The following is a 17,298-nucleotide window of genomic DNA, read 5'->3' as shown; positions in this document are numbered from 1 at the left end:
CCCTGGGTGGCGCAGCGGTTTAGCGCCTGCCTTTGGCCCAGGGCGCGATCCTGGAGACCCGGGATCGAGTCCCACGTCAGGCTCCCGGTGCATGGAGCCTGCTTCTCCCTCTGCCTATGTCTCTGCCTCTCTCTCTCTCTCTCTCTCTCTGTGACTATCATAAATAAATAAATAAATAAAAAAATTAAAATGGCAGGCAAGCAGATAACAAAGAATAAATGACAGACATGTACCCAACTACATTAATTATTACATTATATCTAAATAAACCAAACACTGTGATTAAAAAGCAGAGATTTTCAGACTTGATTGTTTTTTTTTTTCAGACTTGATTTTAAAAAACAGTGAAATCCAACTATATGCCATCTAACAGTGACCTACTTTACAAGGAAAAAGATATATCAATCAAACAAAAAGAGAACTGATGTGGCTATATTAAAATCAGATAAAGACTTGGAGACAAGGAGTCTTATTAGAGATAAAGAGGAACATTTCTTAACACTAAAACAACATCAACAACGTTTTAGGAAGACAATAATAACCTTAAATATGTATGCATTCAATAAAGAATTTCCAAATACATAAAGTAAAAGCTGACAGATCTAAATGGCAAAACAGGCAAATACAAATGTTATTGTAGATTTTAATACAATAACACTCTTTTTAATCCTTTTACAGTAATTGATAGAACTACAGACAAAAAAATAAGACTATTTAAGATATGAACAATGCTATCAACTATCTTGATATAATTGATATTTATAAAACATTATAATTGGCAACTATACAAAACTATTGTTTTTCAGTGGAATATTCACCAAAACAAGCTATATGCTAGGCCATGATTCAAATCTCAATAAATTATGAAGGACTAAAATGTTATGTAGTACATTATCTGACCACAACAGAACTAAACCTGAAGCTGTAACAGTAAGAGATCTAGAAATGCCCCAACTATTTGGAAATTAACATATCTTCTATATCTTCACTGATACAGTCATTACATCTCTCTATGTATTTATTGAAATTCACCTATATCTAAACCTTAAATATGTGCATTTCACTTAAGTACATAAATGTTTACCTCAATAAAATAATTGGGAAAAAAAGTTCAAAGTATGTTTAGCTGAATTCAAAGGAACTCAAGAGGCTGGAGTATCTAAGTCACAGTGAAAATACTGAACAAAGGACAATTCCCCATGTAACCTAGATTCTCTAAGCTTTTTCAGTCTGAGAAATTCTTAAGACAGAGTCAAGCTCATTAAATATTTTTTTTCTTAAGGTATAACATGGCAGCCCTAAGTATCTGCTTAAAAAATACAACATATTATTCTTCCATTCAGTGAACATTTATTGAGTTCAGCATGACAGGAGGCAGAATTGACAAAAAACTCTATATGAAAAGTAAGAAGGGGGGATGCCTGGGTGGCTCAGCGGTTGAGTGTCTGCCTTCGGCTCAGGGCGTGATCCCAAAATCTGGGATCGAGTCCCACCATCAGACTCCCTGCAGGGAGCCTGCTTCTCCATCTACTGTCTCTGCCTCTCTCCCTCTCTCTGTGTCTCTCATGTGTCTCTCTGTGTCTCTCATGAATAAATGAATAAATAAATATTTTTAAAATAAATAAATCTTAAAAAAAAGTAAGAAGGGGAGCTACTTCAATAATTAGGAAAGGCACTCGATCTACATTTGATTATGTCTGAACCAAATTTTTGATTACAAATAACAAGAGAAGAAACAGTATTTTAGGAAGGACAATAACATATAATGGAAATATGGGAACAGAGTAAGCCTAGAGGACTATAAGCAGTACAGTATAGGTATACAGTGGCCAAAGATGAAGATTTCGAGCAGCAGTGCAGAGCGTACTAAGGACTTTGCTTAAAATTCAGGATAAAATTCATAAGTAACCTAATTAAATGTGTATTAAAAAAAAATCACTCTGATAGCAGGATAGAGGGTTATCTAAAGTGGGGCAAGAATGAAGGCAGCTATCTGTTAATAAGCTATGGTAGCAGGCAAGGGAATACACAACAGGGCCTAATATAGCAGAATCAATATGTATATAAATGACCTTTAAAAAAAAAAGATTTAGGGATCCCTGGGTGGCGCAGCGAGCGCCTGCCTTTGGCCCAGGGCGCGATCCTGGAGACCCGGGATCGAGTCCCACGTCAGGCTCCCTGCATGGGGCCTGCTTCTCCCTCTGCCTGTGTCTCTGCCTCTCTCTCTGCGTGTGACTATCATGAATAAATAAATAAAATCTTAAAAAAAAAAAAAAAGATTTATTTATTTATTTTAGAAAAAGAAAGCACAAGTGGGGGGGAGGGGTAGAGAGAATCCTCAGCAGTCTCCCCACTGAGCAGGGTGTCCCACATGGGGCTCAATCCAAGGACCTTGAGTTCATGACCTGAGCCAAAATCAAGAGCTGGATGCTTAACTGACTGAGCTACTCAGGTGCCCCTAAATGAATGCTTTTAAGGCTTGAATAAAAATGAGTCAAAAAATTTGAATTTCACTAGGTTTGTTCTCCTACTTCATGAAGACTTTTATTTTTATTTTTATTTTTTTTTAAAAGATTTTATTTACGGGATCCTGGGTAGCTCAGTTGGTTAAGTCTGCCTTCAGCTCAGGTCATGATTTTGGGGTCCTGGAATTAAGACCTTCGTTGGGCTCACTGCTTAGCAGGGAGTAGGCTTCTCCCACTCCCTTTACCCCTCCCCACCTCACTTGCCCTCCCAAATAAATAAAATCTTCAAAATAAATAAGAATGTTATGTATTTATTCGGGGGAGAGAGCAAGGAGGTATAAATAAATAAATAAATAAATAAATAAATTAATTAATTTTGTATTTATCTATAAAAATAAAATAAATTTATTTAATTAATTAACCAATTAAAAAAATAAAGTTTAAAATCATTAAGCAATTCTCTAATCCTAGGAGGTATCCCTGGAAACAATCTGCCATTCTAAACATCTCTGTCCTTTCTTACCTTTGTTTAGTTATCAACTACCCCACTCTCTACCAAAGATAGTAGGATAGAGGAAAATATTCCTAATTTCTACAGTAGGCTGTGTGGGCTTTAAAAATATTTGTCTTAGGGAAAACTTCTCTCACCAATTTCCCCCCCTACTGCCAAAGTTTCCAATGGCATGATAAACATTCTATTTGCAAAATAAGTACTGAACTCAAACCACACAAGGTGCATTGTCCAGAGTCAGGAATTGGACAACGGTTATTTGGTAGATTTGATTTAGATTTCATTTAGGAATATTTGAATTTTTCCATATACTTAATATATCAAGTGATATCAAAAGGAATGTTTTTTTGTGTGTGTGTGTCTTTGTTTTTAACGCTGGGGTGATATGTAGTGCAACTAAAAGAAAAAAACGATTTCTTCAATTTCTAGGCATTTAAATAATTTTTAAAATGATACCCTATTTGGTGCAGCCCAGGTGGCTCAGCGGTTTAGCACCGCCTTCAGCCTAGGGCCTGATCCTGGAGACCCAGGATCGAGTCCCATGTCAGGCTCCCTGCATAGAGCCACCTTCTCCCTCTGCCCCCACCCGTCTTTCTCTGTCTCAAATAAATAAATAAATAAATAAATAAATAAATAAATAAATAAATAAATAAATAAATCTTTATAAAATGACACCCTATTTGATTAGTTTTTAAGCTCCTTCATAAAAATGCATTTAAGGAATAGACAACCCATAAGAAGTAATGTGATGTATTTCTTAGCTAATATTTAAAATTAGTAATCTTCCCACATGATATATAGGCCATATAATTAATCACTGACAAAGGGGAAAATTTTAGCTTATTATTTAAATGTACTTATTAACATAAGATTTATTTTTTTTTTAAATTTTTTTTTTTAATTTTTATTTATTTATGATAGTCACAGAGAGAGAGAGAGAGAGAGAGAGGCAGAGACACAGGCAGAGGGAGAAGCAGGCTCCATGCACTGGGAGCCTGACGTGGGATTCGATCCCGGGTCTCCAGGATCGCGACCTGGGCCAAAGGCAGGCGCCAAACCGCTGCGCCACCCAGGGATCCCTTAACATAAGATTTAAATTCTTTTTTTGGTTTCATTCTTTCAATCAGTAGGGAGAAGGGGGGAAGTGGTTCCAGGATTTTTGTCTTAACTAAATTATGTAACAAAGCAAAGGTCTTTAAATGTTGAAATAAAATTCTAACATACTATGGTACTCCCTATAGAATGCAAAGTAATGGTTTTTGTGAGGTAAGAAAGAAGCTAAAAAAAAAAAAAATTTTAAAGGCAGCTCTCTTCCAAAATTTGAAAACAGTAATTTTGATCATATTTATATTTAAAAGATAATAAAATCAGGTCTCAAAAGAATCAGGAACTTCAGCTAATTCAGATGTTCAGACATATCTAAATAAAGAGAAATAATAAAGTAGCAAATAGGTTTCGAATTCAGGGTAAGATTGTGTTGTAAAAGAATTCTCTCTTCATTATCACTGGCTAGCTATATCCGTATGCATGGGTCAGGCTTCTAGAAAAAATCATGTGCCTAGTGCTGAAAAAGTTCTAAAATTAGATTGTGGTAATGGTCCCACAATGCTTTAAATTCACTAAAAAATTCCTGAAATGTATATTTAAAACATATGAATTTTGTGGTATGGAAATTATGCTTCAATAAAGCTTTTTAAAAATTATGTTTATAAAATAACAAATGAACGACATATATAATTTTCTTGGCATGCTGAGAATTATCTTAACTTGGAAGCAATTACATATTATGAAGATACAGCTATCACTAGTGACCACTGTATGCTGATGACTTTAGACTTCCAAATCTATAAGATTATTCGGGGTCAGGCCTAGGGGGCCACAGCAATCCCTTTAGACACTAATCCAGACCAAAAGATGTCTTCGGGAATACCCTACTTTGACATATAAGCAACTTGCGCATTCATATCCTTATCAAAATGTCTATAATAGATGAAAGCTAGATGAAGCTACCCACTGCTCTTAGAACAGTAATAAGTGATAATAATTGTGCTACCTTTTATTACTCAAAATTTTTAATTGTCTATGGCTCCTATGAGTTCATTTACTTATCATTTTCTAAATTCCAGAGACATTGATAGGTCCTGTGAACATATAACTTTGATGGGAGAAATATTTCCAACATAATGTGGTAAGTTCTAGGAGATGGTTTCATGGAGGTTAGGGCGGCCGGAAAAAAACACGGAAAAGTATCATTTATTGCTAAATAAAATAGTCTGCAGGTATGGTATGGTAGAGAATGTCAGAAAAAATGGTTTTGAAGAGCTGACATCTAAACTGAAACTTGAAAGGATGAGTAGTTATCAGTCAGGAAAGAAAAAACGGAGTATTCTAAGCAAAGAGAACAAAACCATGAACAAAGATTTAGAGCCATGGAACAGTATACTAGGGTGTCTGGGTGACTCAGTCAATCTTATCTGCCTTCAGCTCAGGTCATGATCCCAGGGCCTGAGATGGAGCCCCATATTGGGCTCCCTGCTCAGTGGGAAGCCTTCTCTCTCTCTCTCAAATAAATAAATAGGAAGGAAGAAAAAAAAGAAAAGAAAAGAAAAGAAGAAAAGAAAAGAAAAGAAAAGAAAAGAAAAGAAAAGAAAAGAAAAGAAAAGAAAAGAAAAGAAAAGAAAAGAAAGAGTATACTACAAGGAGGGAATTAGTGACAGTTCAAAATTACTTACATGTATTATGTATTTCAAGGCAAGGTGAGATGGGACATAAAGAAACAATATACAGAATTTTTCATAAAGCTCAACTTATTCAGCTTAAAGGATTTATTTTAACTTTCTATTGATCATCTAAATGAACTAATTTATCGGTTTGAAAATCCTATAAATCTGGGACCACTACTTTATGATAGGTAGCACTAAAGAATTAAGCAGTTGAGTTTTTGGGTACTCCATCTTTTAGAAAATAGTTTGATAATGTGAGGTGTCTCCATATTTTCCAGCTCTCCCAAAACACGCCTGTTATAAACATGGTTAAAGCAACAGCAGGTTATTAAGGATATGGTAACCAGAATGTACTTCCACAACTACAAGCAAAATACCATTCCTGACAGCAAATACTTGCTTTCTTTTGTCATTAAACTCTAAAAAAACAAAAATAAAACCCAACTATTCTGGTTACAATGCAGTCCTGATGCAGTGAGGGTAAGTTTACAACCTTGCAATCATAATGAAATAGTTGTCCTGTGCACAATCTATGAAGTTTGGCAAGGCTTTCCTCCTTTTCCAAGAACTATGCCACATTTATATTTTTTCACTGTACAGTATATGTTGCTAGTTCATGAGGCCTGCTGTTACCAACTAGAAAAAAATCTTATACTAGAGAATACTCACACAATTATTTCATAGGATCTTTTTTCAAATTGATAACCTCAACTCATACTCCAAACACTTACCTGCTTTACGTTGTATCCTGCTTTTGCACTTGTTTCAATAAACATAACATTCAGCTCTTTGGCTTTCCTTTCTCCTTCCTCAATTGATACTTGCCTGTAAAAAAATTTAAAAGATAAATTCTTCTCTTTGCAAGATGATATTATAAAAACTATAAATAAGGTTCTGAAAAGAACTTTGAGAAGGGTGCTAGTTATACAGATGAGACTAGTTTGAAGATCCATCAATCTGCAGTACACTTGAAATTTGTGCACTTCTGAGTATACACCTAACAAAACAAAATTTTTAAAAGGCATTTTTTTAATGATTTGCTTTTACTTGGCTGGGCTCATTCTGTGTTTTGTTTTTAAAGACTTACTAGTCTACTATTTTCTCTTAATATTAGATCATAAGAATTTAGTCTTATAATGAACTTCCATGTAAAATAATTTTTATGACCAATTTGTCAATTTGCTACTATAATTTATGTAATCACTCCCCAAACTTAAAAATTAAGTTTTCTTCAAATTTTACTTAAATAAAAATGCTGCTATAAACATCTTTGTGCATAATATTTTGTACACTGTGGGTCATTTCTTTAGGATGGACTTTGTGAATTTCTCTAAGTGGAACAAGTGAGTCAAAGGACATATATCTCTCTTGATACATTTTATAGGGCATTTGGTGATGCATTATAATTAGCACTATGTCTCAAATTGTATACACTCTTCAAGTGTAAGATTATGTTACTTATCTTGGTATCCTAGTGTCTAGCTGGCACATAGGTGTTTAATAAATATGCAAATGTTTCTAATTAAATGGATCTAAAATATCAGCTAAAAAACCCTGCTTCCTACAACACAGAAAACCAATGCAAAAGAATTACCACAAGCTCTCACCACATTTACCCACCGATCTACTACCATTAATATTCTACCTCTAGTCCTGGTACTATAAAGGAAAACTGTCCTTACTCCCCAAACTTACACCTCTGTACTAGGTTCCACTCTCTTATCTATAAGATAGTATTCTAGAAAATCTCCACTTCCTAGAAAAGTCAGGAAAGAAAATGAGTATTCTAAGCAAAAAGAATAGCACAGACATTCTGATATAACAATCCAACTGTTAATGTTTTCCTGCATCTGCTTGTTTTATCCTCGTTCTCTATGTATTTACATATGTATATAATGTTAAAAAAAACACATATTTGAGAATAAGTTGACAATTTGTAACCCGTTAGCCCTCAGTATATCAACAGTGTGAATGTCTTTATTTTTTTTTATTTTTTTATTTTTTTATTTTTTTTTTGTGTGTGTGTGAATGTCTTTAAAATAAGTCTGTCAGATGCCCTAAAATTTACTCCTTGGACCTCTTCTCTATTTACAATTACTCCCTTAGTGATTTCATGCAGTCTTACAGTTTTAAATACCATCTTCGTGCTGATTACTCCTACACTTATATATCTAGTTTTGACGGCTGCTCTGAACTCCAGACTCATATATCCAATTGCCTACCTGACATCTAATTAGATATTAGGGTATCTAACAGTAATTCTTCCTTTCTTTCTCGGAGAGGGACAGAGTGGGGAGGGAAAGAATCTTAAGCAGGCTCCATGCCCATCTCAGAGCCTGAACATCGTACAAACCTGAGAGCATGATCTGAACTGAAATCATGAATGGGATGCTTACCAACTGAGCCACCCGGCACTCCCTAGCAATTCTAAATTTAAAATGACCAAAACTAAAAGACCAAAACTAAAGTCATGATATTCCATTCCAAACCATTTCTTTATATACTCTCTCCCTATCTCAGCTAATGACAGTTACTCAGGCCAAGAATCTAGGTGTCATTCCTGACTCCTCCTTCTCCCACAACCCATAACCTGTCCATCACTATGTATTTTATCCATTGCATGAATATCTTGACAGTTCCGTCTTCAAAATGAATCTGCATTTGACCACTGAACACTATACAAGCTACCATTATCCTGGTCCAAGTCATCATCATTTCTTGCTTGGATTATAGTCTCAATTACCCTCCTTGCTTCTACTCCTATGTATTTTCAACAGAGCAAAGAGTGATCTATGAAAAGTTATTCTTCTGCTTGAACCCTCGAATCTCATTCAGAGTCCTTACTTTGCCCCACTTGACCTGGCCTTTATTATTTTGTTCTTTTTTTTCGATTTCATTTCCTCCTACACTTTCTATCATTCTCTTTACCAACTATATAGGACTCCACGCTGTTCTTCAAATAAACTAAGTGTATTCCCAACTCAGGGATTTTCCATTTTCTGGGCCATGAGCTTTTAGGACCCTTTCCTCCTCTAGATATTTGCAATAGTTGACTCCCTTGCTTCCTTAGCATGTTTCCTCAAAAGTCACCAGTCATCTTCTCAATGAAGTCTTCCACTGGTATCCCACTTAGTATTTCAAACTCACACTTGACATTTTATATTTCTTTTTCCGGATTTATTTTTTACTCTAAGTATGTATCATTATCGAATATACTATATATTTTAAAAATTATTTTGTTTTTACTTATTTACTGCCTGGTTCATTCTCTGAAACAAAAGTTCTTTGAAGATTTGTCTTTTTTGTTCATTACTCTATCCTAGAGTATCATCCTCTGAAATGTAAGAGATAATAAATACTTTTGAATGAATATTATGAGTCAATGACTATCTTATACATAAACGATTCCTGACAGAAATTCTTCCTAGTTTACAACAATGGTCCCAAGTGTGGTTTGATTTTGTCAGAATCACTTAGAAGAGTCACTAAAATATAGATTCAAGGGTCCCATACTAAACTAATTACATTACAGCATCTAGAGGTGGGACCTAAAACCCTAAAATTTTAAAAGTTGATTATGATCCTTTATAGCTAGAATCTTAAAAGACGACCTAATAAGCCATATTTACCAATTGATTCTCAGTTTTGAAACATTTGGGAATCACTGCTACAGATGACAGAAAGTACTGCCCATTGGGGTGTTTATATTGAAACAATGAAATCGATATGCTCCGGTCTTTCCTCCAAGTTTTTACCAAAAAAATACAATTCTCAGTGTGATAAAGATAATTTAACTTTGAATAATTTTTTTAAAAACTTTTTCTCCTGATTACAAGTAATTTTTTAAAAAGATTTTTATTTATTCATGAGAGACACGCAGAGAGAGGCAGAGATTAGGCAGAAAGAGAAGCAGGCTTCCTGAGGGGAGCCCAATGCAAAACTCGATCTTGGGACTCCAGGATCACGCCGTGAGCCGAAGGCAGACACTCAACCACTGAGGGCACCCAGGTGTGCCCAAAAGTAATTTTTTAAAAGACCAATCATTAACAATAAAGTCCTCCATAATCCTACTCCCTTCTCAAAGATGTGTAGTAACAGTTAAATTCCATGTATGCTTATGTAGATTTGTTCTAAGCAAAAGAATATATATATCCCTATCATCTTTTTATGGATATATCATGCTATACATACTAATCAAGTGAAATTTTTAAGCTTCATGTGTTAGACATCAACAAATTCCTCTCATTCTTTTTAGTAGCTACAAGTATTTCATTTATAAAATGCTACTGCTATTGATGGGACATTCCGATTGATTTTTTTTTTTTTTTTAGTATTACAAATAACGTGGCAATAAACATTCATGTATGTTCATTTTTTCACATTTCTATGGGTGTATCTATGGAATAAATTACTGGAAGTGGGTTTGAGTCAATTAAGATTTTAAATTCTAATAGTGGGATCCCTGGGTGGCGCAGCGGTTTGGCGCCTGCCTTTGGCCCAGGGCGCGATCCTGGAGACCCGGGATCGAATCCCACGTCGGGCTCCCGGTGCATGGAGCCTGCTTCTCCCTCTGCCTGTTTCTCTGCCTCTCTCGCTCTCTCTGTGACTATCATAAATAAATAAAAATTAAAAAAAAAAAACAACTTTAAATTCTGATAGTGTTGAACTGTTTAATCCCCAAATTATATTAGTTATATGGGTCACCTGGGTGGTTCAGTCTGCTAAACGTCTGCCTTCTGCTCAGGTCATGATCCCAGGGATTCTGGGATGGAGCTCCACAGTCAGGGGAGAGGCTGCTTCTTTCTCTCCCCTTTGCCCCTCCCCCTTCTTGTGTGCTCTCTTTCTCTCTCAAATAAATAAATAAAATCTTTAAAAATATATTAGTTACATTTTCAGTATAATAGAGTTCGTTTATTTAGATTTTTGGTAATACTGTGCATTATCAATCTTCTGAATAATGGTTGGTCTAATATGTGAATATGATCTTTATATATTCAGATTTAACCAATCTTTCTCTTTATGCCTTTAGGATTTCATGTCATGCTTATAAAAGGCCACCCACCTACTACCAAAAAAATTTTCTTCTAATGCTTTTTTTAAAAAAATTTAAATCTTTTACTCATTTTAAAGTTAATTTAGTGGGGGATGCCTGAGTGGCTCAGAGGTTGAGCGTCTGCCTTTGGAGTGATCCTGGAGTTCTGGGATCGAGTCCCACATCCGGCTTCCTGCATAGAGCCTGCTTCTCCATGTCTCTGCCTCTCTGTCTCTCTCATGAATAAATAAATAAAATCTTAAAAAAAAATAAATTAGTGGAATGAACAAACCTTTAATTAAAAAAAAAATGTGAACAGCTGAAGGGTGATAGTCTAGTGAAAACTGAGAAACACAGTAATTCCAAACCAATGAACAAATATTACCTTGAAGAAAAAAAATCACTTTAAGTATAATTTAGATAACTTTCCAGGATTTGTGTACTTAACTGAAATGTTACACAATAAAAGAACAGATGCTATATGCATCCTTTTAGATAACTCTGGCTATTGTAATAGACAACAATTCAGATATACAATTTTCCTATTTAAAAATGAAAGTACTAGGGACTCTCAACTATAAGAATACCTACATGAAAAAAAAAAAAGAGTACCTACATGATCTTCAAATTCTCATAGTGTAGATAAATAAAATAGTGAAAATTTATGATGCTAATTGATATCCAATTATTTTCATAAAGGAAATATGATCCTTTACTTTTAAATCATGAAGGACTTTTTTTGTCATTGTGTTGCCAATTCCAAATGAGGTACCATGGGAAGGAATGGGCTTAACATTTCCATAAGCCTCTTAACATATTGCATTTCTTTGTAACATTTTAATTAATAGTACAAGTTCAATACCCAAACTTCAATATTCATCTCATGAATAAACAAATATCAAATAGTAAAAGTTTCTACTATTAAGCAAAATGGTCAAGACCATTTAAAACAGAAAGAATATCCAGTAGATTACTTAGGATGCTGAAGGCAGATATTCAAGCCATGGGATCTACAGTGAATGTTAATAATTTTGCATCCTGTGACTTGAATATGGCTTTGCTCATTTGACTAAGGTATTACAATCAAGCTATTCAGTTCAACTACACAGTCTGGTTCAACCATACAATTTAAAAAAAGGAAAGAAAAACTACACCACTGAATTATAATGAATATTTATAAGAAGACTACCAAAAGACTGTGCATTTAATCATTATGAATAATTTTTAAAGACAGGATTTGTTCTTAAAACATTTTGTTCTTTAACAGAACACTGCTCCTGTTTATGAGGCCTAAAAAATGCAAAATAGTTACTAGATTCACTTCACGTGTAAACAATCTTTTTTCCCCCATGTGTAAACAATCTTGCACAAGAGCTATTTACATATGGGCTTACCCAAAACAAAAAAACTCATTTTCCTTTAACGACTGAGTTTAATGTTCATATTTCAGGTTCTCACATTACAGAAAAGAGGGATATAAACTTAAGAATTAAACATGTTTCCTTTCAAAATAATTCTTCAGTAATAAAAATAACAGGCTGCTTAACAAAGAAATCAAACATTCAATACACATACAAAATCGCTCTATACCTCTTGTCAGCAAGATCTGTTTTATTTCCTACTAGCATGATGATAACATCACTTCCTCTTTCTGTTCTGACATCATCAATCCATTTTGTAGTTTGCTGGAATGAGTTAACATCTGGTATAGGAGGGTGGACAGAGAGATTAGTGTTACTGCAAAGCCTCCCCAAGTGACAGACCAAAAACAAAACAAAACAAAACAAAACAAAACAAAAAACAAAGAAACAAACCCTGGAAGTTGGGGGAAGGGGTGGCACATTAGGACTCACTTTTAATGTGCCTGCAACATAACTCCATTTTATCTGAGTACAACTGTCAGGTGATATACACAAATCACAAAAATAAAGTCCTCAAGGTTCCTTTTACAGTTTAAAATTTTGGAACATGACCAAATGACTGCAACGTACCATATGTAATTGGGGTGTAAAAAAAACAACAACAAAAAAACCCACCTTTTTAAAATGTAAAGACAGCTATGGCAGATAATATGGTGTCACATTGCCACAATGTTTTTTTGATTACTTACACATACCCAGCATGACAAAGAAAGCATCTCCAAAAGTAGGTCAGCCAGTAAATCCCAACACATCCAGAAAATTTATAAAGACTTTAAATAGCTTTCAACACCACTCTGTTTGCATTGCTTATTCAGTTTGTGATCACTTTAACTTGAAGTTTATTAGGTTAATGCACCAAAATCACTTGTAACAAAATTCAACTTTCCTAGCACTGGATTCTAAGTAGAATACTTTGATACTTTTTACTTCTTAGTTCCAGAAAAACAGTTCACTAATATTTTAACTACGCTGACAATTTTTAAAGAAAAATAAACCAAGTTTCACTTGATTTGGTTAAAGTAAGCACAAACATTTTAAAGCTGCAAAACTTGTCAATGCACAGTAATGAACATACACTTTTTTTTTTAACAAGTAGCAACCCAAAGTAAAGCTTCAAGAAAAGAAAGATTGCACATAGCACCTAACCCACCCACTCCCAAAAAAGGTCTCTGAATGCAAACTTATAATTCTGCCATTGCAATTATTAAGTAGATATGACTTCTGGTTGAGCAGATATGCAAAATATACAGTAAGAATATCTCTAGCTCAAATCAACAGTTTATGTAAGATTCCTTTATAGTACGTTATGATGTAACATTATTCTGGTTTTCCTACAAATTATGGACCACTATATGGAATTTTGGCTTAATACTGCCTAATATATAGAATAAAACAATTTACAAAGACAATTTTAATCAGAGAGCATTTCGCTGTCAGTCACCATATACTGTGGAGAATTTATAGGCACTTAAAATGCCAAAGACATTATTCAGTCTTTAGGGGAAAAAAAGGGAAGATCATTACTTGTTTTAATCTATTTAAAATTTCTTCTTCAAGAGAAGTGAAAGTGTAATTTGTTAGCAACAAAGTCAGTTACAGAATCCAGATGTAATTCAAATGAAAATTAATAGAAAACTGAACATTATATGTTTTCTCTGCCTTCCTCTATAGAGAGAGGATGGCTGGAAGTGGAAAGCAGAGAAAAGTTTGCTAGCAGAAGCTTTTAATAGCCTCAACAGAAAGCCGTGGAGGACTTGAAAATTTTGGCAAGAGCTTAAATGCAGATTATTTCATTTTAGAGAAATCTGAGATCAAGTTAAATGAAAAAGGAGACATTCTTCCAACCATAATTATGGTATGACTTAGGGATAACAGGATACTAAGAAAGCCTTGGAGAGGATTCATAATTAAATCTGGAGGAAAATTTCCAGGGCAAAAAAATTTGGCACAGTGGAAATGAAGCATGTTGGTACAAACACCAAAGCAATTATATATGACCTAGCTGCTATATGATAAGGTTTGCTATGACAAAACTCATTTTTACATGCTAGTATAGAAAACAAGCACAAGACAAGAACATGCATGCAGCTAAGCTAAAGGTTGAAAGAAGATTAGAATGCATAATTCCCCCCACTCACTTGTGATATCATAAACAACAACTGCCACAGTGGAGTCACGAATGTAGCTAGGAATCAAGCTCCTGAACCGCTCTTGACCTGCTGTGTCCCATAATTGCAATCGTACCTAACAACAAAATCAGTCAAACAAGCAAGAAAAATAAGAAAGGTCAACCCGTTGCAAAATACCTACTTGTGATATCGTAAACTACTACGGCTGCAGCAGAATCACGGATGTAACTGGGAATGAGGCTACGGAAACGTTCCTGACCCGCAGTATCCCACAGCTGCAGCCTGATCTGTGGGATGGGAAAAAATAAATAAAAAAAAAAAAAACCAAACTCATACTAAAAGGAAAAAAGAAATAATGTTTTTAAAGGGGGGAAGGTGGAAAGAAGGTAAAAAGTAGACTCATGCAAAAGGTTGAAGGTATGTGAGAAATGAAAATAACAGAAAACTCCTTTCCTTTTTCAAAAGGGAGCAATATTAAAAATTTGTTGGCTCTTGATGGCACATGACTTAAAAATGGCAAGGTGAAAGATTTCATAGAATCAGAAATACAGCTCCTTTTGTCACTCCCTATAACGTCTCTCTGAATCTTATGCCTTCCAGATAGCAAAAAGTAGACTCTGTTAATGTTCAAATAGTAAACATAAAAGGTAAAAATGAAGGTAAATGCCAATGAGCAGCCCTGGTTATCAGAGTAAAGGAATGAATGTTTCTCTGAAAGCCTCTCTGAAGCTAAAATGTGTTTCTTTACTATTGGGTCCAGAACATTTTGAAATTGGGTCTCTGGCTACTGTGCTTGTTTCTCCTACACGTTTCTTCCCAGAACATTATATATAACCTAACAAAAAGGAGAAATATCTTTTTCTAACTCTATATAACAATTTCTTTATTACTTTTCACATCTACATTTGAGGAAAAGCCTAAAAACAAACATTAAGTTATTTTACCATTATAAAGCAATTTCTAAGCTTTCAAAATTTAAGAAATGACATGCTATATGTTAAAACATAAAATAGAACATCTAAAAGAAAAACTCACACACTTCTAGGAAATAGCATTAGAGATACAATAATGTTTTTTGGGTGTAGGTCTTGAAATACTGCACTTAAGACAGTTACTGTTTAGTTGATAAATCTCTTTCAGGGACAGTAGGCTAGAATAAATAATTTATACTATGCTTAAAAGGGGAGCATTCCAAAAGATAAGTGTCTAAATCCAATAAATAAATACACATTACTTCTATTCAGTCACTTTGATATATACATCATATTCTGATAAATATTTTAAAATTCACAAATCATGCGGTATTCAAATAAAATATTTTTGAATGCCTCAAGAGTAGCACTCAAGAAGTCTTTAGCAGCTCTAATTTCTTCATGAAAATACTCTTTTCATAATTTCAATGCTATTTGTTTATCGTTTTTCCAAATCAGGATGACAAATTTTGTCAGCAAGCCTAGAGCATTCAGTATTTTCTGAATAACTTGGCTTTCTCTCCTCTTTGGATTTTATTTAGGGATTAAGTCAGAATGCTACATACTACCACTTTGTTAATAACAGTTTTCCCCAAAGCCTATAAACTAACTTTGTCAACTTGCTAAAAGCTCCGTATGGTGATAATCATCGATTATAGCTTTGATCATAGTTTTTCATCCTGGAGTGTTGCAGAAAATTGCACACTAAAAACATTACTCACTGTTCGATCCTCCAAGTACATTGTTTTTGATAGAAAGTCAATACCAATTGTTGCCTATAAAACAGAATAAAACAAAGAAGTTAAAAAATAGTAATAGTTTAATGGCAGTCAGCAGTTTAAGCAGTTAAGGTTCAAATGGTAATTATGATTATAGGAAAAATAATAAACACATAAACACGTCATAGCCAAGTATGAATGAACAAAATTTTTAGTGATAATGGTTTCTATATACTGAGCACATGCCGTGTATTACACTTGATCTTAGCCAAAAGGCCAAGAAGTGATACATGCCATATATTAAAGAATTCTTTTAGGCCCTTTACATGATCATTTCTAATCCTTATGTATCTATGCAAGGTAGCTACTGTCATCCTCACTTTTATCATTTTATAGTTAACAAAACTGGGCAGACTTTTATTAAGAAAGCAAACAAGCAAGCCTAGCTAGCTTTCTCCTTTATCTTAAACTATCTGACTGTGTATTTCAATTACATTCCTAAATTCAGGTCTTAAATATATATAACCTAAGTACTAATTCTATCTCTTGACATTCAGTCTGGAAATGTATATCCTGTTCTCCTCAAGGCTGGGATAATGGGTTTATAAACTTGAATTATTGGGCAAAACCATCTAACTGACAAACCTGAGGAACGTACAGGAATGGTATACATTTAAGAAATCTCACCCATAGAAGCTCATTTAATTAGACAATGTGGCAGAAGCAGCTAATTGTCTATACAAATATCCATCTTCCTGTTCCTTATTAAAATGATCATTTATTTAAATCCATACTTTTACCACTAAAAATACTACATTCTCTAGCCTTCTTTGAGCTTTAAATAAATGGGATTTATTCAGTTGAGAGGTAGGCTGGTTTTTTTCCTGGTTTTCTTCTTGCTTGGATATAGATACAATGGCCAGAACTCCAGGAATCATTCAGTAACCATGAGGCAATCTCCATATGAAAGTCATATATTAGATCTGGTTAAACAAAAGTGTCTTAGTCCCAGATGTACTATGGTGCTGCCACACAAGCCCTGACGTACTCTACTTCTAGATTTCTTTTATAGGGAAAAAAAATTTCTCATGTCACTTACTAATATTATTCTTGTATTTGTTATAAACAGCCCAAAATAATTTTTAATGGCTACTGACAGAAATATGCTGTATCAGATCTCACAGCCAACACGTTTTAAAAATTAGTACATTGGGATCCCTGGGTGGCTCAGCGGTTTGGCGCCTGCCTTTGGCCCAGGGCGCGATCCTGGAGTCCCGGGATCGAGTCCCGCGTTGGGCTCCCGGCATGGAGCCTGCTTCTCCCTCCT

The 17,298-nt window shown here is 34.5% G+C and overlaps 1 protein-coding gene and 1 pseudogene across 7 annotated transcripts in view; both read right to left on the bottom strand.

Annotated features, from left to right (window-relative positions):
- Positions 1 to 17,298, bottom strand: part of RAB6A (RAB6A, member RAS oncogene family) — a 105,114-nt gene that overhangs the window by 14,268 nt on the left and 73,548 nt on the right. For 4 of the 7 annotated variants that reach the window (XM_038568693.1, XM_038568694.1, XM_038568692.1 and 1 more), the window contains 4 exons: positions 15,975 to 16,028; positions 14,291 to 14,396; positions 12,322 to 12,433; positions 6,431 to 6,524 (listed from right to left, as the gene is read on the bottom strand). In XM_038568693.1, the coding sequence (XP_038424621.1) occupies positions 6,431 to 6,524; positions 12,322 to 12,433; positions 14,291 to 14,396; positions 15,975 to 16,028 (366 nt within the window). Of the gene's footprint in view, positions 1 to 6,430; positions 6,525 to 12,321; positions 12,434 to 14,290; positions 14,397 to 14,462; positions 14,569 to 15,974; positions 16,029 to 17,298 lie in introns of all 7 variants that reach the window. The other 3 variants (XM_038568695.1, XM_038568696.1, XM_038568691.1) reach the window with 1 other exon arrangement.
- LOC119865064 lies at positions 16,112 to 16,259 on the bottom strand (annotated as a pseudogene).

This window comes from Canis lupus, chromosome 21 (genome assembly GCF_011100685.1).
Source record: "Canis lupus familiaris isolate Mischka breed German Shepherd chromosome 21, alternate assembly UU_Cfam_GSD_1.0, whole genome shotgun sequence".
NCBI classification, from domain to species: Eukaryota; Metazoa; Chordata; class Mammalia; order Carnivora; family Canidae; genus Canis; species Canis lupus.
This window is presented reverse-complemented; position numbering and strand designations above follow the sequence as displayed.